This window comes from Polistes dominula, unplaced genomic scaffold (assembly GCF_049000335.1).
Source record: "Polistes dominula isolate Pdom_NZ unplaced genomic scaffold, Pdom_raw_medaka contig_31, whole genome shotgun sequence".
Classification (NCBI taxonomy): Eukaryota; Metazoa; Arthropoda; class Insecta; order Hymenoptera; family Vespidae; genus Polistes; species Polistes dominula.
In genome coordinates this window covers 4,443,842-4,468,078 of record NW_028300925.1, presented here as the reverse complement: position 1 = coordinate 4,468,078, position 24,237 = coordinate 4,443,842, and the positions used below count along the sequence as shown (strand labels likewise).

General features: G+C 30.9%; 1 protein-coding gene across 16 annotated transcripts in view; it reads left to right on the top strand.

Annotated features, from left to right (window-relative positions):
* Dora (zinc finger SWIM domain-containing dorado) overlaps positions 1–23,689 on the top strand; it is a 54,730-nt gene extending 31,041 nt beyond the window's left edge. For 11 of the 16 annotated variants that reach the window (XM_089171381.1, XM_089171372.1, XM_089171375.1 and 8 more), the window contains exons 3-22: positions 4,763–5,030; positions 5,781–5,947; positions 6,499–6,809; positions 7,076–7,508; positions 7,596–7,847; positions 7,950–8,243; positions 8,331–8,936; positions 9,342–9,524; positions 9,611–9,797; positions 10,211–10,340; positions 10,412–10,568; positions 10,649–10,842; positions 10,914–11,406; positions 11,492–11,620; positions 11,711–11,975; positions 12,202–12,527; positions 12,624–12,731; positions 12,813–13,180; positions 13,269–13,418; positions 13,505–23,689. In XM_089171381.1, coding sequence (XP_089027507.1) covers positions 4,763–5,030; positions 5,781–5,947; positions 6,499–6,809; positions 7,076–7,508; positions 7,596–7,847; positions 7,950–8,243; positions 8,331–8,936; positions 9,342–9,524; positions 9,611–9,797; positions 10,211–10,340; positions 10,412–10,568; positions 10,649–10,842; positions 10,914–11,406; positions 11,492–11,620; positions 11,711–11,975; positions 12,202–12,527; positions 12,624–12,731; positions 12,813–13,180; positions 13,269–13,418; positions 13,505–13,571 — 5,088 coding nt within the window. In that variant the 3' untranslated portion in view covers positions 13,572–23,689. The remainder of the gene's footprint in view (positions 1–4,762; positions 5,031–5,780; positions 5,948–6,498; positions 6,810–7,075; positions 7,509–7,595; positions 7,848–7,949; positions 8,244–8,330; positions 8,937–9,341; positions 9,525–9,610; positions 9,798–10,210; positions 10,341–10,411; positions 10,569–10,648; positions 10,843–10,913; positions 11,407–11,491; positions 11,621–11,710; positions 11,976–12,201; positions 12,528–12,623; positions 12,732–12,812; positions 13,181–13,268; positions 13,419–13,504) is intronic. The other 5 variants (XM_089171387.1, XM_015334583.2, XM_089171386.1 and 2 more) reach the window with 5 other exon arrangements.
* Positions 23,690–24,237: the final 548 nt, after the last annotated feature.

Genomic DNA, 24,237 nt, shown 5'->3' with positions numbered 1-24,237 from the left:
TTAAATCAACACTGTGTATGTGAAAATTCACAAAGACTGCTGTCGAATACGTTATGAGAACACTATAGTAACAAAAATTCGCGATCAAACATCACAAGACAATAAACACATATATTCTATACATATTATCTATTATGTATATGTTATATTCATTATCCAGATCTCTTTTAAAAGATTAATGTAAAAATATCCAGAGCAAGGAAATGAGGACCCTCGTTCTCTCGTTCAAGCATTATGGGTGCGGAATAAAAAGAATGTCAGTTAATAATACACACAGCGGCAAGAATTTAATAGATACAATGAAGACCTCAATGAATATAAACGAAACCATTATCGAAGTAATGAAGAAACTTATTATGTTAATAAAAGCAATGAATTATGATTATATATAATAAGGAATTATGATTACGAGGATTAAGATAATTATGATTATTATATGGGGATAATGAATATGGGAATGATTTTTATAAATGAATACATGAAGAACAGAAGTAAGGAATACAAAATATCAAAGAAGGATAATTTGAGGACTAGCTATACACTAACATCAAAATTTAGAATCAATTTTGATTTATTGTTAGAAATGTTTCCTTGATAGTAGATCAATTTTGATTTATTGTTAGAAATGTTTCTTTGATAGTAGATCAATTTTGATTTATTATTAGAAATATTTCTTTGATAGTAGACAGTAAGCATCTTAAAGAATTCTTAATGTTTATAATCGAACAATACATCCAGACCTGACCTAGTTAAAGAATGCATAGTTATTGTTCATGCAATTGTAAATCATTTATTCGCTTCTTGGAAGCTTATTTCTGTTTACTGTTAGGTATAAGTCTTCCTTCCATCATTCCACTTTCCTTAGTCCTATGTGAATTGTAGTCAGGTCACACCTGCGTTCTTGATGATATTGTCAACCCACCTTTGCTTGCAGTTGGATGACCGAAACTTATTTTCACCACTTCTGGGGCCCCACCACTGTGTATAAAAAAAATAAAAGAACCTTATACTCCACCTGTCATTTCTTCTGGTCATGTGCCTTGTCCAATACCAATTCGAGTTTCATAACTCTCTTACAAACGTTTCGAACTTTGCTTTCAACGTAAGGATTTCGGTATTTGAAATTTAGTCTTGGGGATTTAATGTCAAGAATACACCTCTTTGCACTACTGTAACTTTTATTATGTACATAACTACTTGACTTCAGTGTTGTAACAGACAGAGCAAATAAAAAATTGTATTGTTTATTTAGATATAAAATAGTACTAACTATTAGGTAGTTAAGTTAAGCACATTTTTATTTAAACGATCATAACTTTGAAAAATAGTCTTTTCTATATCGAAATGACAAAAATTTTGTTGATACTCCGGAGATATATGAAAAATATTTCAATTATATTATATACGAATATTTTTCTCTTGCCTCTCATTTTTATTTCTTTTAACATTGTATATTTCACAGTAACTGAACACCGAATGGAAATTAATCGAACTGATGCACATTGCGATCGGACTAAAAATAAAATATTCAAATATTTAATATTGTAGTTAACTAAACTGTTATTAAACGAAAATCAATCGTTTAATATTTTTAACAAAATATTCAAGACAATGTCTCCGACACTGTTAATTTAAAAGTTTGATATTTTAACATATGAATACAAGGAATTAAAATAAATAATAATATTTAATATTCGACAAGACTTATAATAAAGAAAAAATAAATGAATAAAAATAATCAAACAAAGAAATATGGTACAATAACAAATGATTATTGTTTGTTAATTCAGAGTTAACGTAGGAGTTTTATTGGAAATTTATACAGCAGTCTCTAACGTGACGTATGAGTTGAAAGGATTTAAGTTTGTAATGGAAGAATGCAGTTGATTCATCAAATAAAATGATTATCCGGATGTTACTTTCCGCAGACGGTCGAACTTCGTTTCCTTCTACCATAATTCGAGGAAATTTGCATCAACCCCAATGAATCACGGAGATCTCCGTCTAAATTTTCCTACCCCTTATTTTCCTGCGAAAGCCGAGGGATTAATAACTTCGTATTTGCGTAAACGCGCATGAATCTTCCTTCGCTTCCCTCTGTGTTTTTCCCTTTTCCCCTTGCGAAAGATTTATTTCCGAGTCGAGTTTCCTTTTCGTACAAATATCATGATATTAACGCAAAAAAAAGTCCTCAGAGGGTGATTGCTAACTGAACATTTTATTTACATTTTATCCATTGTAAATAAAATCAAAATTTCATCCAAATAAACATACCTAAATATATCTTTAGAAAATTATTATTACAATGGAAACTAGTTGGCTATCATCACAAATATATTATTTTTATAATTCATTTAAATCGATCAATTTGTATAAAATTATATTTAAAACAATCTTTTTATTATAATCAAACTTTGGTTATTAGCATTAATTTGAATAATTACACATTTGGGGGACAAACGCGCGCGATCAGTATTTTTATGATAATATTATTATAATAAATATAATAAATCATTGTTTTTTATTATAATATTATTATAATAAACATTCTGATCGAATAAATATTAATTATTTAATTGAATTCGATTTAATGTTATGAATACAATCCTATTTTTTATTAGAATACATAATAAATGTAATAAATTAAATAAGAATATTGACAACTTGCATTTTATTACATTGAAAATAAAATTATTCGAAAAAAGTAATAATGTAATTAATAAAAAAAAAATATAATATAATCATTTGAATAACAATAAAATGATAATCTCATTCTCAATCAAAATAATCAGGACATTATGCAATTAACAAACGTCTGCAATTTATCCTGTACCAATTTAATAGAGAACAATGCCATTTCGATGTCGACGCACTTCTACTAATGGAAATTTCGATTGCTCTCTTTAGAAACGAATGAGGGTTTAGAACGGAAGTACGTGAGAGGAGCATCGATCATGCATCAAGTTCCGATTTTAGTGAAATATCGGTAGCCCATGTTCGGTAGCAGGGGATCATAATTGCATGACGACAGTAACGAACGTCATAATTAATTATGTCATTCATTAACGGTATCAAATAACATCGGGATGTTATAATATAGATCACGTAAACATATACGAGGTGTCTTGGACGGGATTTTTTACCGGCAAAACTACAGAAACATATTGTACAAGTGAAAATGAAAAAAAAGAAAACCCAAAAATGTCATTTGAAATCCGATCAGAAAAACCTTATTACAAATTTATAAATAAATTGAATATAAATAACAAAATTCTAAAGAAATTTTAATGTATGATCACTTCATAGTATAGCTATAGCATCAAAAAATTCCAATACTGTATTATTACATCTCCAAAACTGTTTTATTACAGCCGTAAAGATAGGACGGATATCGTAGAGAGAATAAGCAGAATACCATAAATACTAATGCATAATCACTTGACGGTATAACCAGCACCAAAAAATACCAATATTATCTTATTAGATATCCAAAACTTTCTTATTACATTTGTAAAAATAGGATGTATATTGTAGGAACAATAAGAGTAATAGCACAAATATTAATGCATTATTACTTGAAAGAATCGCTAACATAACAAAAAATACCATTGCCAAAAGTAATACCAATACTATTTTATTACAATCATAAAAATAAAATAAATACAATTACTAATGCATGATTGTTTGACAATGCAACACATAAAAATACGAATACCATTAGACAGTTATTGACTCACACCTCTGTATAAACATTTAAACTGCAATACAATTACAAACAAATTTATTGGTCTGCGCAGCAACAAATATGAAAAATGCTGATTCGTATTATACAATTTAATCGTTTTCAAATATATATATTTGTGTTCATATAAATATGAAAAGAAAATAATAATTTTAATAATGAGATTATACAAAGCTAACAACCCCTTTCATCGTTCATCTCGAATAAAAAATATTATTTCGTTTTGCCTCACGCGCATTAAAATGGTCAAGACACGATAATATCTTGCTAAGGTATAATGATGATAATAAAAAGCAATGAAATAACCGATAAGCGGGAGTTGCACCCTCTACGCATTCGCATCGATCGTGTATTGAATTCCGTGTAGTAGCACGCTATCATCCCCACTTTATCATTTTCTGAATACCCATCAAGATCTCTTTTATTACTTTTTTTTCTTTTTAAAAACACATTATTGATCGTCAGACGATTTAACTGAACTTTCAAATTGATATAGATTTTATTTATTGCAAATTAGTATTTTATTTTTAAAGGATTTTAATTAGATATAAATTAGATAAAACAAAAATGAGATCTCACAGGTGATAATTCGTATCATTTAAATTATGTAATGATATAAGATCAAAATATTTACAAATCTACTTGGTTGGCCTTAGCTTCTTGTAATCTTGTTTCAAATAAGTAATACATCGTTAGTAGACAATATTGAATCATTTCGAATATATGTATGTTAGTTACGGATGAAAATGTCTGAAGTTTTAGTAAATGAAAGAAAAATAATTTATAAGTGGCGTACTAGAGATAAAAGTTATAAAAAAATATTGCAAACATTAATTTTACATGACATTAACAGTCGTCGTACGAATCCACTCTTTCCATTCGGTGTGTATAATCACGTACACGTATTATCGATTAATTATTAATCATGCACTACACATATAAGTAATACTGACTTATATATTTGTAATTTTATAAATGTATTATAGATAGTTATTGATAATGTATGTTAAATAAGGATAGGACTTTTTATTTTCAGATGATCCACCAGTGCCGACGTTGTGTGAACTCGCGGCACGATGCGTCGCTTCACATATACCCTTCGAGTTGGTCGAACACGTTTATCCACCGGTGCCGGAACAATTGCAGTTGAGGATAGCTTTCTGGAGTTTTCCCGATAACGAGGAAGACATAAGACTCTATTCTTGCCTTGCAAATGGCAGCGCTACCGAATTTCAACTTGGCGAACAATTCTATCGTACGAGAAATGTCAAGAATCCCTTGCAAATAGGTAAACGTCGTATAACGAAAATGATCTATACAAAAAAAAAAATAATAGATGAAATTCGCGTCGTATATATAAAATGTCTTTAATTCATTTATTCCGATATTTATATTCGTTTGTATGCATTTATTTATTATTGTTTACGATACAAAAGGTTTACCGACCTTTTTCCGTATAACGAATACCCCAACATATTTTTACGAATAAAAAAAAGAGAAAAATAATATACAAACGTAGCATGAGACAAATAGCTTGATATTTGGTTATTCTAATAAAAGTCATGGATTTGATCCTCCTCGACCTATCTACCGTTGAAATTAATGCTCATTTAATCATTGTCGCAATCACAATGTATAATGAATCGGACAGTCATTCAACTGTATCCATAATTATTGAACAATGACCTCAAGCAGTAAACACAGGTTGTATCAACAAATTAGTTAAATGCTACTACTAATTTGTTCTTGTACTGCATCGAACGAAAACCAATCTATTGTTATTTCATTTTTTTTTTTTGACTTGTTTTGTGACGTATTTTTTTTTATTTCTTGTCTTAGAATATGCTGACATCGTTATGTAGAGAAAGAATTTCTTTTTCTTCTTTTTTCTAAATAATTAGACAATATAAAATTATTCAATGCAAACAATAAAAATATCGATGCAAGTATATGCATGTATATTAGATTTAATAATATATATATATATATATATATATATATATATATATATATATATATATATAAATCTTTTCTATAGGTTTCCACCTAAGCGCCAGCGTGAATCCGTCATTGGTACCTTCATCTGTTTTTAATGTAGCAGTAACTTTTGATCGGCGAAAAATCACATCGTGCAACTGTACGTGTTCCTCCAAGGCTTATTGGTGTTCACACGTAGTTGCTGTTTGTCTTCATAGAATACACATGGTAAACAATTGATATTGATTGTACCATCTTTAAGGAATGTTGCCAAACTATCTATACAAATTTTAACGAGGAATAAGGAAGAGGGCAAACATTTGTTCTTGATAAGTGTATTTCTGTTGAAATCATCTTCCAGTGCCAAGTACGTTTAACGGGATGTTGTGAAGATAATCCGATAATAAATATAAGCTACAGTGGCCAAGTTTAAGCACACAGAATGTGCTCAAAGTTGCGACCATGAACAACGTGGCATGCGCAAGAAGTTGAAAAATTTTCAGAATGCTCTAAAATTTCATAAATAGTTCCAATAGCCTCCTTGTAACGAGGTTTTTAGTGACGTCAATCCGTTCCATTAGTTCGCTTGTTCGGTAGAAAACAAATACACGACTCTTATTATGAAAATCCTCTAGTACTAAAAGGTGACGTCAGTTGGTACAAGTTCGCCAAAATAAAATGTTTGTCTTCTATCTCCCACAAAAATTTGTATAATTTTGTAACATTTTGTATACAAAGATTAAAAGAAAAACGATGAAAAATTTATTAAACATTTTCAGCCGACACAAGTCTGCCTAAGAGCACCAGTTAGCGAATCCCTGTCGCGATTACATCGAGATCAATTGCAAAAATTTGCTCAATATCTTATCAGCGAATTACCACAACAAATTCTACCCACTGCACAATCACTCTTGGACGAACTATTGTCGGCCCAACCAAATGCCATCAATAGCTATTGTGGTGCTCCTGACCCTACAGCAGGTGCTTCGGCACACGATCAAACATCTTGGTATTTGGATGAGAAAACGTTGCATAATAACATTAAGAAAATTCTTATCAAGTTTTGTGTACCAGCGCCTATTGTGTTCAGGTAAACTTTCTTATAGTTACTATAAGCTTAGTTTCTAATATTTGATCAACAAAATGTTAGTAATTATAGATGCTTTATGGCATGGAACTTTCGGAAAAGCCCAATAAGTAATCATCATTGCTAATACACTTAATTAAAGTCCTATCGAACAACTTTCTTGTTTTTTTTTTTTTTTTTTTTTTTTTGTTAAAATATTTATATTATGAAATGAATGTTCATAATAAAATAATTTCGTAGAATGAACATTGCTTAATGACATTTTACAGCGATGTAAACTATTTGAGCACCACCGCACCTCCAGCTGCTGCCGAGTGGTCATCGCTTCTAAGACCATTGAGAGGTCGAGAACCAGAGGGAATGTGGAATCTGCTCTCAATCGTTCGTGAAATGTTCAAGAGAACAGATCGTAACGCAATTCCGCTTTTAGAGATTATCACGGAAGAATGCATGGCCTGCGAACAAATAATTGTCTGGTGGTTTAACACCAAAGTAGCTTTGTTGAATGGTACAGGACATGGTGGTGGTAAACACGGTAATATGAATAGCAATGTTCACGCATCTCAACATGCATGTTCATCGCTTTGTGATGAAATTGTTGTGTTATGGAGATTGGCTGCTCTAAATCCTGGATTGTCACCAGCCGAACGAGAAATGCTTCATGAACAATTTCTGGCATGGCATATGAAAATTATTGACAAGGTAATATTATTAAGAGTATTTTTATTGAATTACCTGAAAAGTTTGTACGGTGCAATCAATTAAAGCTATTGATTTATTTATTTTCAGGTCACAAAAAGTCGTGGTACATCTGTATCTCATAATTCGCATAATAGAAATAATAGTATTAGTTATAAGGATTCATTGAAAAACGACTTGACTGTCTTTGTCGGCTTCAAAACAGCTCTTGAAGCGTGTTATTTAGATTGGGAAGAATATACTCTGCCAGGGATAACGTACACAGCTGAAAGCAATCCCATGTATCATTGCCCATTTACGTGTTTTAGACATGTTGGCGATAGCAGTAATGAAGTAAATCAGGTTTGTTTATTGTTTCTTTCTCCTTCTGTATGCATATTTTATTTTTCGCAATATATTTTTGAATATGTGTATAATATGAAAATACGTATATCTGTGATAAAGGTGAATTCGAGTTCAGCGGTATTAAATTGTCAGCCACCTATTTCTCATCATCACAGCAGACGACCTCTATCATTAGGTCTCGTAGAATTTAGTTATACGGATAGACGAAGATTGAATCCGCGAGAATTTCCAGGCTTGTGTTCAAGAGGTAGCGGTGGAGATGGAAATCGAAGCAGCGTTAGTTCAGAAGGTTTTTGCGAAAATGATACCGATATGGCCGACATTTCAGAACCTCGGCTATTACGGAGACGTGGATGTACTAGGTTAAATAATTGCGGAGATACAGATTCACAGGTTGATATGATCATTATAATTATTTGAAAGTTATTTTTTTATTAATTAAATTAAAATAATAACGTATGATCATGTTTAATCCTTTAGGAGGGTGGAGGTAGTGAGTCATCATCAAACAGTAACGTCAGTTTAAAAAATGTTGAAGGCACGAATAAACATTGTTCTAATATCTCATCGGAAAGTCAGAGTGATAGCAGTGAAAGTAGTAACAATAAGGCTACTAACGAAGTGAAGTGTAACAGGACGAATTTTGTCGACTATCGTGACAATTCGCGAACAGTATCAACTAAAACAACAAGAACTAAGACTGAGCAAGAATCTGAACAAGAAAATGATGCCTCCAGGAGACAATCAAAAGATGAAAGCTCATCCTCTAGCAGCGATAGTCCTTCTGGTGATGAATATAACGTGTACTATTATGATTCGAAGGCAACACTTAATAATACAGGAACTGATTCGAAAACAGAATCACCTTTGACCGTTGTACCCAGCGCCAATACGTTACTGGGTAATCTTAAAAAAATAGAAGATCCCTGGGGAATATTTCTTGCTAGAGCAGAGGGTCTTTATGCTCATGGACATACAAGAGAGGCTTGTATACTTGGTGTTAAATTAGCTGAAGAATTACTAGCCAATCCTCCAGATTTAATGATCGAAGAACCTCCTCTGCCAACCAAGGGAAAAAAGAAAAAAGTAAAATCCAAAGTAGAGATTTTATTTATTAACAACTTGACTGCCGCGCTAATTTTACATGTATTTTTATTGTAAAGGTTACAGTTTTAACCCTTTGCACTCCAATTACCAATATTACGGGCAAACATCGCTCTTGTTCAGTTATGCTGATAAAAATAAAATGTTTTTTTATACAAGAGTTTCTCTACTTTGTCTAACTAATTGATCAACAACAAAAAATGTGTAGGATACAAAAGGTTAAAATAAGATAAAAAAAAATAATCTAATAATACTGGTAACGAGTGACTACCAAGGCTTTAATGAAAAAACAAACGTCGATATTCGTTGACTATCGCGGCAGTCAACATGTTAAACTTCTATCGATTTTAATATATTAGTCAGAGTTGATATTTAATAGATATAAAGTTTCAGCAACAAGTTAATCCAGCATCACATCAACTAACGTGCCTTGCCTCTGCCACTTTGGCTAAATGTTGCTTCTTGTGCACGGTACTCGCTGAAAATCCCGAAAATCACAATCTTGCATTCAGAGTAGGTCTCTATGGCTTGGAAATGGCAAGACCACCAGCGAACACGAAACCTTTAGAAGTAAAATTTATATTTATAAACACAACTTACAGTATTCTCTGCAAGATTATCTTCTATCACATAATTATGTTACCTCTTTTTTTCAGGTCAAACTAGTACATCAGGAAAGCGAGCTCGTAAGTTTGTTAAAAAAAATACCCTTAGGTCCAGCAGAACTGAATATGGTGAGACAGAGAGCAGCGCATTTGCGAGATGGAGTATTACGATCAAGAGGACACGCATTGCTACCAATTATTTTAGCAAGCTTTATATTTGACACTTTAAATACACCGAGTATGTTTACTTTTAACATATATAAGTCTATACATGAATTAAAATTTTTACACATAACTTTTCTATTTTATTTTATTTTAATATATTAATCATATACAGGATAGGCCACCTAAATGTCTCTATTATTTATAGTCTTACGGAAAAAATTGTTAAGAAACAATTACGCTACTTGTATGGAACATATGTAAATTTGTTTTAGACATAATTTTTTAAAAATTAATTATTCTTTTTTCAATGGATTTATATATCTTTCATCATGTTAGTCGATTTATTAGGAATAACATAAGAATGTAATTTATGTTTAGAAAATAGTTCTAAAGGGTTTTATTTTTTTTTTTAAATACTAAAGACCTTGAAATTTCAAAATATTCTCGAAAAAAGAAAAGTTAAGAAAACAAAACAAATATTTACAGGAGGTCCAGAAATTAGCAAAGAAACTGACGAAGCACTCGGTTTCGATGCAGCAGTTGCTGCTTTAGGACTCAAAGCGAACGTGAGTGAAGCGGATCATCCACTTCTTTGCGAAGGAACGAGACGTCAAAGGTACGTTGGTCATAATTAAAAATTAAGACGAAGATAATAAAGTTATTATTTATTTTTCAATGACTTTACAGGGGTGATTTAGCGATTACTCTTCTTGTACATTACAAGGATGCACCAGCTAAAGTAGCAAGAATAATGAACAAACTTTTGGATCGTGATGTTCATCAATTAATTAAGTCTCCTATTCTTAGTAGTTACTATACTGCTAATCTTATTACCAAGCCCGAGGTAAGAATTTAATATTATTACAATAAGTATTTTTTTGTATAATACATTTGAATTAAAAATAATTATAATATATTTTCCAGATGACAAATCATTTACGAGAAGATGAATGTTTGTCGCCTTTAACAGGCACAGACGTTGGAAACAGTGACAACGCTATTGGCAATGGAAGTAGACCACACAGCAGTACTAGTGCAGAATTAGAAAGTAGTATGAATGCATTAACTCTTCAACCACCAATGGTGCAGACTGTACCTACCAGAAATAAAGAAACCAGGTTTGTGTTGCAATGGTAATACTTTTAAATAATATGACCTTATTTTTAACCAATTTTGTATTATTATCTAGGTACAAGAGTAAGCGAATATGTCCATCAATTCCTAATCAACCATCAGAAGCTGGTGCCCATTTTATGTGTGAATTGGCTAAAACTGTGTTAGCTAAAGCAGGTGGTAGTAGTTCCACTTCATTGTTCACTCAAGTATCAACGAATCAAAATCATCACGTACCGCATAGAGCTTTACATATGTGCGCCTTCCAACTGGGCTTATACGCTCTTGGTCTTCATAATTGTGTCAGTCATAATTGGTTGAGTCGTACTTATTCTACTCATGTTTCTTGGATCACTGGACAAGCTGTGGAAATTGGTGCGCCGGCTATATGGTTCCTTATCGAAAGTTGGGAAGGTCATTTAACTCCTCCAGAAGCTGCCAGTATTGCTGATAAGTCTTCCAGAGGAAGTGACCCAAATATGGTCAGAGCGGCCGCAGAATTGGCACTTTCTTGCCTACCACATGCACATGCTCTTAATCCAAATGAAGTACAGAGGGCTATTTTACAGGTAAACTTATGAAATCCTTAATGAAAGTTGAAACAGTTATTTGGCATCTATTTATTAATATTATTAAAATATTCACATTTTACAGTGTAAGGAACAAAGTGATGTCATGTTGGAAAAAGCATGCATCACTGTAGAAAACACGGCTAAAGGTGGCGGTGTTTATCCAGAAGTACTTTTTCAAGTTGCCAAATATTGGTACGAGTTGTACCTCCGTGTAAGTTCTCGATATTACATTAAGCCTTACCTTTATATTTATTATATAAAAAATTAATTAACGTTGTAATTGATTTTTTTTTATATTTAGCACACACCTGGAGGAGAACAACAAGATGAGATGCCACACGATTCTTTACAGTTAGATCTTAACAGTGCCCTTTTAGTAGAACCTGGTCCTACTGTAGATTTATCTGCAGGTCAAATGATACCAGGTCCAACACAGGCTGTCGTTGTAACTAGTACACAACCACCTCCTCAGCCATATCCTGCACATCCCACTATAACGACTCTGGCACCTTTGGGTACAGTACAACAGTATTACAATCACGAAGCACAAATAATACAACAACCAGGTGTTTACATAAAAGTATTTTCTTTTTTTTTTGGCGACATAAGAATAATATTAGTTTTTTTTAAATAACATAAATATTAATTAATATAAAACGTCTAACATTGACGTTATCTGATCGAACGTGTATATAATTATTTACGCATTATAAAATCATTATTCGTAATGCCTTCACGTTGATCACACATTAACTAACAATACATATAACCTTTGTTTCTCTTTCTTTTCAGGAGTTGGCATGCCATATGCGGTAGCCCCCTACAGTTTCGTACATCCGCATCATTCGATTCCAACGTTTGGTGGACCGATGCCTACACATAGAGTAACTCTACCTCCTGCACCACCACACATGCAAATGTATCACACAGCCTTTCCACCTCATCCTAGATGCCCGCAGCATCCTCAACATCCGCAACATCCGCAACATCCACAACATCCGCATCATCCACCGCCAACTGCACAGCCACCTCCAGTGCCGCAATACTACGCACCGCAACCTCCGCCTCCGCCAGGAACGCATCATTTGTTCACCATGCAACAAACCATGCCAGTTAACGTACGCAAATTATTTTTTTCTTTTTCCATTAGATAAACAAACAAAAATTTTAGAAAATTAGTCATTTATCATTGAACAAAAATTTTTTGTTATTAGGTTCAAGCGGGAGTAACTCATGGTCCTATTCCTGGACAAAATGGTTTGCCTGGACCAGCATTAGTACAGGCTCAACCAATCATCTCGACTGTAAGACCGCAACCACAGGTTAATGTATATTACATTATTTTACAATTATCTCTTTTTTTTTAAAATAATGCTTTTCTATTCCATTTTTTGTTCCATTAGGTTCATAACCAGAACCAACGATTTAGGCATCAACAATTTAGAGCATTAGTTGCGGCATATCGCGTAGGTATGCTAGCCTTGGAAACATTAGCTCGTAGAGTACACGACGACAGACCCCAGGCTAAATATGCACGAAATCCACCATATGGAGAAGATGTTAAATGGTTGTTTAGAGTTTCAAAACGTCTGGGTTCTCAATATCTTCAGCAATTATGTGTTTGCACGGTGAACAGTATCTTAAGTCCATTTGTTCTTCACGAAGTGGCACTCGAAGCAGCCCATTATCTCTCCAGAAATAATCCAGCACTGGTTTTACAACACTTGAGATCGGCTCCTCTAGCACCGCTCGTACACAAATGTCAACAAATGTAAGTTACGATAAGCTTAACAGCACATATCATTGACGTATCAAAACTATAAATATAATAATCATTTGAATTTATGATAAATCCATAGGTACATTCAGTGCATACATCAGAAACTATATCATTTGGCACTTAATGATTACGAGGACTTTGCCAGCTTAGTTTGTGCGGCAAGAGCAGCATTCCATATAACTCCGGAAGGGCACACGCAATTCAAGGAATGGCTTCAATCTATCAAAAAGTATTAATTACATTAAACAATGAACTACAGAAAAATAATTTTATTTTTATTTTTTGGAGCAACTGTAAAAGAATAAATGATTTTAGATCTAAGTCGTGCAACAAAGAACTATGGGCGCAAATCAATGCGGCGCTACAGCAAAATGGCAAATGACACAGAGCGGAACCAGGTACATCTAGAGGGACATCGATACCACCTCCACCCCATCCAACATCAGCACCAGGTCCTGTAACGATTAATGCCGTAGCATCAACACCTGCACCAGTACCAGCACCGGTACCAGTACCGGCACAAATACCGGCACCGGCACCAGTACCTGTTACGGCTACAGTAGTTCCATCCATATCACCAATTACGACTACAACAACAACGGCCATAGCAATAACGACTACGCATAGCACGTCAAGCTTAGTTGTGCAGCATCAACCTTCTTCTTCCTCTCATCAAGAACGTCGAACGCGTCCACGCATTGGAGGACACCCTCAACCAGCTAGAATTGGACAGGATTTTCATAATGTCTGTCTACGTTCTCCGTCATGGAAACATCGCGTAAGTGGCAACGATAACAAAGGCAACAACATCGGATGCCGTATGAGTTTTCCGTGTGGTTCGCACGACGGAAATCGTTTTAGGATTCTCGCTCATGGAAGATTCATCTCGGATATATTAACACCCGTACAATCCAATTTGATCAATCCACGATGTCCATGATAACATAAGGCAAAATTGCTTACGTTAAATGTTAAAAGAAATATAATGAAGAACGAAATAATGATATAAAAAAAAAAGATAGGAAAAGAAAATCTCATATCTAAGGATTATCGCGTGTTAAAAATTATGAAATCGAATTACTTTCAAGATAAAGTAAAACGAAATTCGCACTTATTGTATATGAATTATACTGAACGTATATTGTCGTTCTTATTAGAAAAGAGTAAAGATGTCAACTTAAAAAACACGCGTCATCGTTCGTGTTAAATTGTTTTAATCAAAATTACATTTCTTTAACTCTTCGACTGTGGCACTTCACTTTCGCACGAATACTATCACAATAAACGACATTCCTGGAACTATCCATGTAACGGAATTTCGCACATCGTTTTATGCTCATTTTTTTATCGTTCTACATACGTATTTCGTAGTCAAAGGGTTAAATACTCTCGCGTACAGGCGAGTCTCGCGAATTTGAGAGAAATAAAGAGGGAGAGAGTTATCAAAAACAAAAGAAAAGGATAAAAAGAACGGACATATACATAAACAAATAGATATGAAACGAAAAGTTAAGAAAAAATAATACGGGCGAAATAAAAAAAGGAAAAAGGGAAAAGAAAAAGAAAAAATGAAAATAAAATAAAAAATAAAAATGGCATAATAGAAGAAATACTCCTCGTTTTTTAGTTAGATCGTACATACGATTGTCCTTTAGTCGCAATTAGATAGGAAATTTTTATTTTCGAGACTCATTATTATAGATAGAACGAATTTTTCTCTCTTATTTTATTTTTGTAATCGATTAAAAAAAGAAAGAAAAAAAGAAAATTTTAATATCGACGATAATGCCTATTTATATAACTGTAATAGAAAAAAAAAGTAAAAAAAGAAAAAAGAGAAAAGAAAAATAACAGAACGTTTATCCAGATAAGGATATATATTTAAATATTTCTTCAAACACACATTTAATGGAGAATTTTTATAGTCGTTAAAAATAAAATTAAACTAAAAAGAAAATAAAAGAAAATAAAACATTCGGATCATCATAAATCAGTCGGGAAACTGATGATCTCTTTCAGCCAATTGTTCTCGTACTTTGATTGGCCTATTTTTTGTTTGTTTCTTCCCTAGTAGCACAAAATATTGAAAAATATTGAATACATATGTATTTCATATTAAAAAGACATTATGAATCTTTTTTTAATATTAAGTACGCATGTATTCAATAATTTTCAATATTTTATGCTACTAGGGTTAATTCTCACTCATTACTTGTAATTATTATTTTTATCATTATTATTATTATTATTATAATATGTGGTATTTTAATTTTACCTTTATTTGTTATTATTTTTCTTTTCTTTCTTTTGTTTTTCTTTTTTTACTATATCATAGACTTAAAATATATATATATATATTACACGCAGTTCTGCAGCATAATAATTCATCATTGTCTGTTGTCGATTAAAACACGACAATCCGTAAACGAAAAAGAAATGATCTCTGTAATTTTTAAATTTAAAAATAATTTGAAATATACGATAATAAAGGAACAAAGAGTTTATAGCTGACATATCACCTACAAAATTTGAGCCACCCACCCAAAATTTACACGCCACAGTAAAAACTGATAACATTCTAATGGTTCTGTTTTTTTTTTTTTTATTCTTCTATAAAATCCCTCATTATTTTCTTCTAACTTAGAAATATAATTACAATAAGCTTTAAGATTCTAATTGTTTTAAGAAATTAATCGTATAAACTTCTTAAAATCAATATGAAACGCATTTGATATTTTTCGGAACTGATTTGGACGAATTTTGGAGAAAAAATAATTTTTAGTGGCTCCTGAAAGAAAATGAAAAGAAGAAATACTTAACATTAACAAATTAGATTCACGCATACACACCACACATACGCTAAATGAATGAGTTAAATTCGCATCATCGTTAGCTATAGAAGAACGAATAGAGAAACAACAGAAAAACATAGAAACTGAATAATCATAAAATAAAAGATAGAATTATTAATTTGTCACTTGTCACTTTGTCATTTTAAAATTCGGTAGCCCAAGTGGATTATTAAGATTAAGTAATCGAAAATAATCGATAAACAAACCCAAAAAAAAAAGAAGACAAGAAATAAAATAAAATTACCCTACTCGAGATAAACGGTAAGAAGGAACAGAGAGATTTATTTTCAATATGTAAAAATGAAAAAAAAAAAGATGAGAAGAAGAAAAAGAAGAAGAAGAAGATGAAGTTTAAAAAACAATGCTGTACTTTTATGAATAAATAAATATTCGCACGCCCCCCCCCCCAATCCCCTCGCGAATATGCTTTAAGTGTCGCGTGGACGTTGGATATAATTAATAAATATATGTAATATTATTATTGTTTTTAGTATGAACTCTAAACAGTGCCTCGTCGAAATCTATATAACAAAGAAATAAAATTAATGAAAGAAAAAAAAAGAAATACAAGCAAATAGTAATGGAAAAAAAAAAAAATACATAAAATTCTCACAAATACTAAAAATAAAGAAAAAGAACATTTTACGCAACAGAAAGAATTCTATGAAAAGGACGATTTTCTTATCGTCCATTGGGGAGTGGGAAGTAATGATGAAAATAAAAAAAAAATAAAAAGATTAAGAAAAAAAACTCGTCTTAAAAATTATATTATTCTATATCATTCGCCGGTGTTATTATAAAAAAAAAAGTACGCTGTTTTATCATTAAGAAGGATTTAGAAATTACGTACGCGATTACATATATAAATATAAATATATATATATAAAAGAGTAAATGTAAACCATATTAATGTTTTTAAATCTCTTGAAAGACAGTACGCAGAATAATTGAAGAAAAAGATAAGGAGAGAAAATGTTGCGCGTGTATGTATATGTGTGTGTATGTGTGTGACTATATGTAGGATATCAGAAGTTTTTTCTTTTTTGACAAAACGGTATTAGCGTATTCTATGCATGAATATCAATCGAAAAGAACTGATATTCTTTTACTAGAAAATCTGCGTTAATTTAAGCCTTACAACAGTTCAAGTAATTCCGTCGCGCAAACCATTCTCGTAACAAATGTCTGCATATTCTTGGCTTGAAAATATTTTTACCATTTATAGCATAAAAAAAGGTAAATACACATAATCGAATTTAAGAATAATCACGTTGCTGAATAAACGTGAACATTTACAATTGTGAAATCATAACTTTTAAATGATCTACCTTTATTTAATATTTATATTTTATTTTCGTGTATAAAATATGCTGATATCGAAATAACTCCAGGCACCCTGTATATCAGTGTTTCCCAAAATTTTTTGTCCTATCGCCCCCTTTCCTCTGAAGAAATTGCCTCTTTCACCCTTTTGAAAATTTAATTTTTTGGTGACTTTTTTTTAATGCACACCCGACCCCCAATTTTCACCGTGATCGTATCAATCGTCCCCCTCAACCGCTTCATCAACCACCAAACCAACCCACAGGCGCGACAAAAAAACCTAAAGAAGGGAACTTCTTACTAATATTTTATTTTGCCTTTTTAGTACTTCATTTCCCCCATCCCCAAAGTTTACCTGTGGTCGTCATCGCCCCCCTAAACCTCTTCATCACCCACCAGAGGGCGATATCGCCCATTTTGGGAACCACTGCTGTATATTAAACAAAGGACTACATGAAAAATAATATAAACAGCTCGTGTAATTCTTTGTTCCTTTTAACGTTTATTTTCTTTTATAACTAAGTTTCTTTATTTTCTTTTGAATTTTTCAATTCCGTTGATAAAATGATCTCATTATAACATAAAATATGTATTTAAGGAACGTTCATTTTGTGAATGTATGTTGTACGACGCGTATTTTACGTAGAATCGATGATAACGTTATCCATAGCGAATAATAATTAACTAAGTATTCTAAGTAGCCTACTTTATTAGTAAACTCTTTATCGAAACATTATAATCTGCAATTTTAACTGTATGAAAGATTTAACGATAATGATAACAAAGAATGATTAAGAAAAGAGAGACACGAAGAATTCTATAAACACACACACATTATAGAGGTGCATAATATGACACGGAAAGTCCTCACGTAGATCGCTAGCATCCTATTTATTTCTCTGTCGAACATAACATATATTCATATATTGTACATTTACACAACGTGACCAACATAAAGCGTTATAAATTGTTTTTTTATTTATTTAAATCATTGCAGTAATAAATTTCAATGGGTTTCTAATTTTCTTTTTTTTTGTGATCACTAATACAAGAAAATCGAATTGTTCGATTGAAAGATAGTCAAATTATTTTGTACTATTTGAATAAAAATAAAAACAATTTATAAGACTTTATATAGGTCATCCGTTGTATGTGTGTTTATAAAAGGTATCTAGTTGTATGTGAGAACAATCCACATTTGGTATACTTGCTACATACAACCAGACACCCCTGTATGTACAGTGTATCCCGACTTGTTTCCGTATAACAATACAAGGGAACATTATTAATATTAAGAACATTAAAAGAAAAGATCTACCAGATAAAAATTGATAAGTGTAAAAAATGCATTGAAAGAATACGTGCTGCGATCACCTAAGTAAAAAAAAAAGAAATCAACAAGAAATAAAAAAAGTAATCAATCTATTCTTGTACAATATCGAACAAAAATTAGTCCCATTGTTATCTCATACTTTTGCTATAATTTTTGAACGAAACTATTTGTTTCTATATTATTTTTCTCTTATTTTTACTCATAGAATACGTTGGTATAGTTATACGAAGAAAAGTCAGGATATCCTGTATAATATAATATAAATACATATATATATATATATACATATATATACTTATAACAGATAAGTAAATACTATATGTGCATTTGAATATACATAAATATAGACAAATTTACGAAAGAATGAGAAAGTATCGTTCGAAGTAAGTAAATAAGTATCCATGTATTAATTTACGTGTATCGTTCGAGTCTGTGAACAAAAAAAAATATATATATATATAAATATATGGAATGCAATCTCACAGTACATAAGTGAGAAAATGATTGTTCGAAAGTCGCGATCTTATTCTCCACATTTTTTAACGATCGCAAAATGTAGAAAATACAGAAAGAAAGAAAGAAAGAAAGAGTGTCAGATAGAAAGAAAGAAAAAAAAATGGAGAGCGTAAGACAGCACGACGAGAATTATATTTTTACACTTGATCAGAAAAAATAAGCTGAAATAAGTGCTACGTGAGAAAAAAAAAATAAAAAATAAAAGTAAAAAAAAAATAAAAGAAAGATAAAGTGAAGATGATTTAACGCCGCGGGGCGACGTTAGACTCTTATTTTAGTCTTATTAAGGATCCAAACGGTATCAGTGTATCGTAGAAAAACATGAGATCTAATTAAAAAAAAAAAAAAAAAAAAAAAATTTAATAAACTCAAAAAATAGATATCTACCATGTCAATTACGAAATTGATTGAAAATCTTAAAATGGCGTCGAGCATGGCTGTCGTCCTCTCGATCATTTTTCAAAACATTAAAATTAAAAAGACATCTTTGTTTTTATCCGAAAATTACAATTCGTCTGATATTTCTATTAAAAATAAAATGAAAAGTCAAATTTTATTATTTATCAGGTCAGTATTTTTTGAAACATTTTCGAAATTACGTTCTATATCATTGAATGTATTTCAACGTACGGAAACAAATATTTACAAAAAGTACGTGAAAGGAAAATATCTGAAGATTATAAAATATTAATCAAATAAATAAAAGTGACAACAATTGATAATAAAACAATAAGAAAAAAATTCTTTTTATGGCGTACGATCTCATAAACGCGATACACTTTTACTTGCGTGTATTACACGGCTCGAACAATGCGTAAGTTCGAATATGTGTTCAATAATTTAATAAACAAAAAAAAAAATGAAGAAGGAGGAGGAAGGGAAAAGAATTAAAAAAGATAAAGACATAAATATATAAATATAAAGAAAAAAAAATAATAATAACCTCTCCGTCGAAGAACTCTCTCGCGAGTTTTCCGTACGCGGAAAATAAGAAATGCGCCGTTAAAAGAAAAAAAAAAAAAAAAAACACGCGTCGAATCACCCTGTGCGTTTAAAATCTTAAAGGCGACGAACCTTCTTTTCCGACATAAAACTGTGAAAAAAACGTAGGGAAAATTTACGTATTAAAAAGCGAGTACTTTTTAGCCAGTAGTCGCGCGTTTAGAGTATCGATCGCCAACAGCTCAGGTATAATCACGATGACGATGACGATGAAGATAAACAAACAAAAAATACACATAAAAGTAAAAAAAGTTTTTAAAAAAGTAAAAGAAGAGAGAGAAAGGAAGAGAGAGAGAGAGAGAGAGAGAGAAAAAAGAAAATAAGAAATTAAAAAAATTCAGAAAGAATAAAAGAGATAGGAAGGTTTTGATAAACTGCAAATTACGAACATTCCGAGGTAACTTAGCGAAAAAAAAAATCTTCTATCATCCCGATTCGTTGTAAGAGGAAAGATATTTTTTTGTGCGTAATAATCATTGAGATCTCAAGTGTGTATAAAAAAAAGAAAAAAGAAGAAAAAATAGAAAAAGAAAAGAAAAAAAAATTAATACAGGACTAGGGCTAGGATCCGTGGACGAATTAAAAAGCAGATCTCGTCGAAATTGCGACATGAATATCTATCGTTATTAAGAAAAAAAAAATCAAAAAAAAAGATATAAAAAAAAAAACGAATTTTCTATCAAGCAATGTTGTAGCAAAACCGTACACATTACTAAAATATACATACATACATACGTACGTACATACATACATACATACATACGAACATACAAAACATAGATACAACATATATACATACATAAATACATGCATACGTCTGCTTTCTGCACTTTCCAGCAATCATTTTTAAGAAGCTGGATTAGATGATAAATATATAAATAAATAAAAATAAAATCCATCTTCTTCGAGTGACTGGAATAAACGATCGATCGAATGTTTTAGAAAAAAAAAGAAATAAATTAAATTAAATATTAAATTAAATTGAATTAAATTAAAATAAAAGTAAAGAAAATAAATTAAAAGAAAATAAAACAAAACAAGAAGAAGAAGAAGAAGCAATGTATATCTTAGAATAATTCAAAATGACGTATTTACATACGCGTAGCCACAAAAAAATTTGGATATTCCTTATTAACAAATGCAAATTTAGGCTACGGTAATGTTACGTCGCAGGATAGTCGTTAATTTGTGATATATTTTCTTGAAATAGAAACTACGACAATTAATAAAAATAATAGAAATATTATCAAGAGAAAATTTGTAAAAATATGCAGAGAATTTAGAAATTCTACAATTACGATATTTAAGAAAATCGCATTTAACTCTTTCTCTACGGCATGCTAAGGCTTGAGTATCGTTTGTGTGTACGTATATACGACCCCTATATGGGTCGGTTAATCGTTCATACGGAGCCTTTGCATATATGACCCATATATTGGTCGTCAGTAACCAAAGGATTAAATATTTCTTCGTTTTTAATATAATAAAGTCATATTCTGCGACGTAGCAATTTACATAAGTTAAGTAAGTACAAAATTTGAATTATTGAGATATGTATTATTTTATATTAAGAATGAGGATAGTGTGCAAAGATGTTTTCTCGATCGGTGCTTTCGATGATAAGAATAATAATATTAATAATAATAATAACATAATCGGACAAATAATTGATTGGACTGTGTTCAAAATTACGATAGACGACTATAACAAAAAAATGAGCTTTTTATTTTTTAAAAACAATGCGAATTTTAATTTAAAAAGAAAAAAAAACAAGAAACAGTTGACGACATCTGTGGTTTTAATCAAATTGTTTCGTTGGCAAATAAAAAGAAAAAAAAAAAGAATGAAATCGCACAACCTTCTAAATAAACGGCTCAAATATTAATAATAATTATAGCATACAAAATAAACAATTATAAACGTAAAGATTTTCTGATTCCAATTGTTTAAAATAACGTGATTCTACTCTCGAAGGCCCGTATCATCGAAAAAGGTAATTGCACTTGTCCTCCATGTCGGCACATTTATGGTGTAATTTTAAAGAGGGGGAGGGAGTGAAAAAAAAGAAAAGGAAAAAAAAATAATGGAAAAAAAAATGTAGTGTCGTTGAACGTGTGCTACGTCAAATCGAGGTCTCCGTTTTGAACGATTTAATTAAAGGAAAAAGAATATATATATATATAATATTCATTCTATTCGACATTAACCTTGTACTTTTTCGATTATCATACCAAATTTCGATCGCGTGAAAAAAATTGAATGAAACAAAATTGTACACTATATTTATTATTTGTCAAGAAGAAAAATATATATATAAATATAATTATATATAAATTAAACGTCCATAAAAAGACGCATTTAAGAGTATAATAGACAATTCGTAACAAAAATAAAAGTCTAAAAAAAAAAAAATAGAAAAATGGAAAGAAAATACTATCAATGTACATAAAAAAATTTGATGGACGCCTTCGTGAAATTGACATGATTTTCAAACATTAAAAATCATGTTTAAAGATAATCGTTCCAAAAAGTTTTCTTGGATTTTAATTACGCGATCTGGCGTGCGAATCGTGTAGGATAGGCCGAATAAATTAAAAAAATAAAAAATAAAAATAAGAAAATGAAATAGAAACTGAAATCAAACGTCCTTAAGAACGTTGCGTTTCCTTTTTCTTTTAATAATAATTATATGCATTTAAAGACATGTAAAATGATATATGGTCTTTTGGTCGTTAGCATTTAATTTAGAAATATTAATAGTTATTCTATTTTTCCAGAGACTAATCATAATTAATCTCATGATTAGGTCTATCCTACGGTCGATCAACGACAATTTCATTCTATAAATATAATCGTCATGAGAGGCCATACGATCATCATATTTAAAAATATCAGAATTATTCTTCAATTCGTGAAATTGTAGTGCATATTAGCCTTTTTTCAACTTCTAGGTGTTAAAAGACGAAAAATAATATTTTATAAGCCTGTGTATATATTTATAAAAATATATATACATATATATATATATATACATATACATATATATATTGTGTGTGTTTAATATCAATACATAATGGATAGATCCTGGAAATGTAAACCAATGCCGATATATATATGTATGTATGTATGTGTGTATACGTATATGTATATGTATGTTATAAATATATATCGACATGTACAATTCAACAAATCGTGTGGATAACATTGTTATAACAATAACAAAAGTATCCTTAAGTGGCCTCGTTATGCTCTATGAAATAAGGGGCCACTCGCTTACTCTTCTACGAACTAAAAAATAAGAGTATGTAAAATTTGTCATTACTCCTAACGAGATAATTATTAATTATAGTATTATTGTGGCTATTATGACATGGTAATCATGAATGTTGTGGAGTGGATCTATTTATGAATCCGTCGATCGTTAATGTAATCAAATGTGTTCTGCGTGACTTTTAATAGAACACTTCAAATCTACAGTTACTTTTCTAACCCTTTCTCATATTCATCCGATCCTTTAATTCTATACTTAAATTTACAACAACAAGATATTAATATTTCATAAAATAAATATTATTACATCCTAAATATATTTATTTCTATTTCTCTATTTCTATGCCAGCCATATTCAACTTGCTACCTGCCAAGTCTTCTAGTGCAGTCCGTCACGCCCTGTCATTTTTTTGTATTTTACATTAGTAGCCAAAATTAATTGCCAATTACTTTTCTCATCATTTAATTTTGCTTTTGTACAACTAATTTATAAACGCCTTGAATATGTTACTTTATAAAATGACTAGCTAATCCCCCCAAAAAAAATATATATCGATTTATTTAACCATTTGAGCATTAAAGTCTCCAAGAATCTTCGTGTGAACGGTAATGAGGGTACAACCAATCAAATTGAAATTGGTCGTTAATTAATACGTATATAATGAATAGTTTAATTTACGATTATATTTTTTTCAAAAACTGAGGTATAATACTAATATTAACTAAAATAATAAAATATCATATCCTGTAAT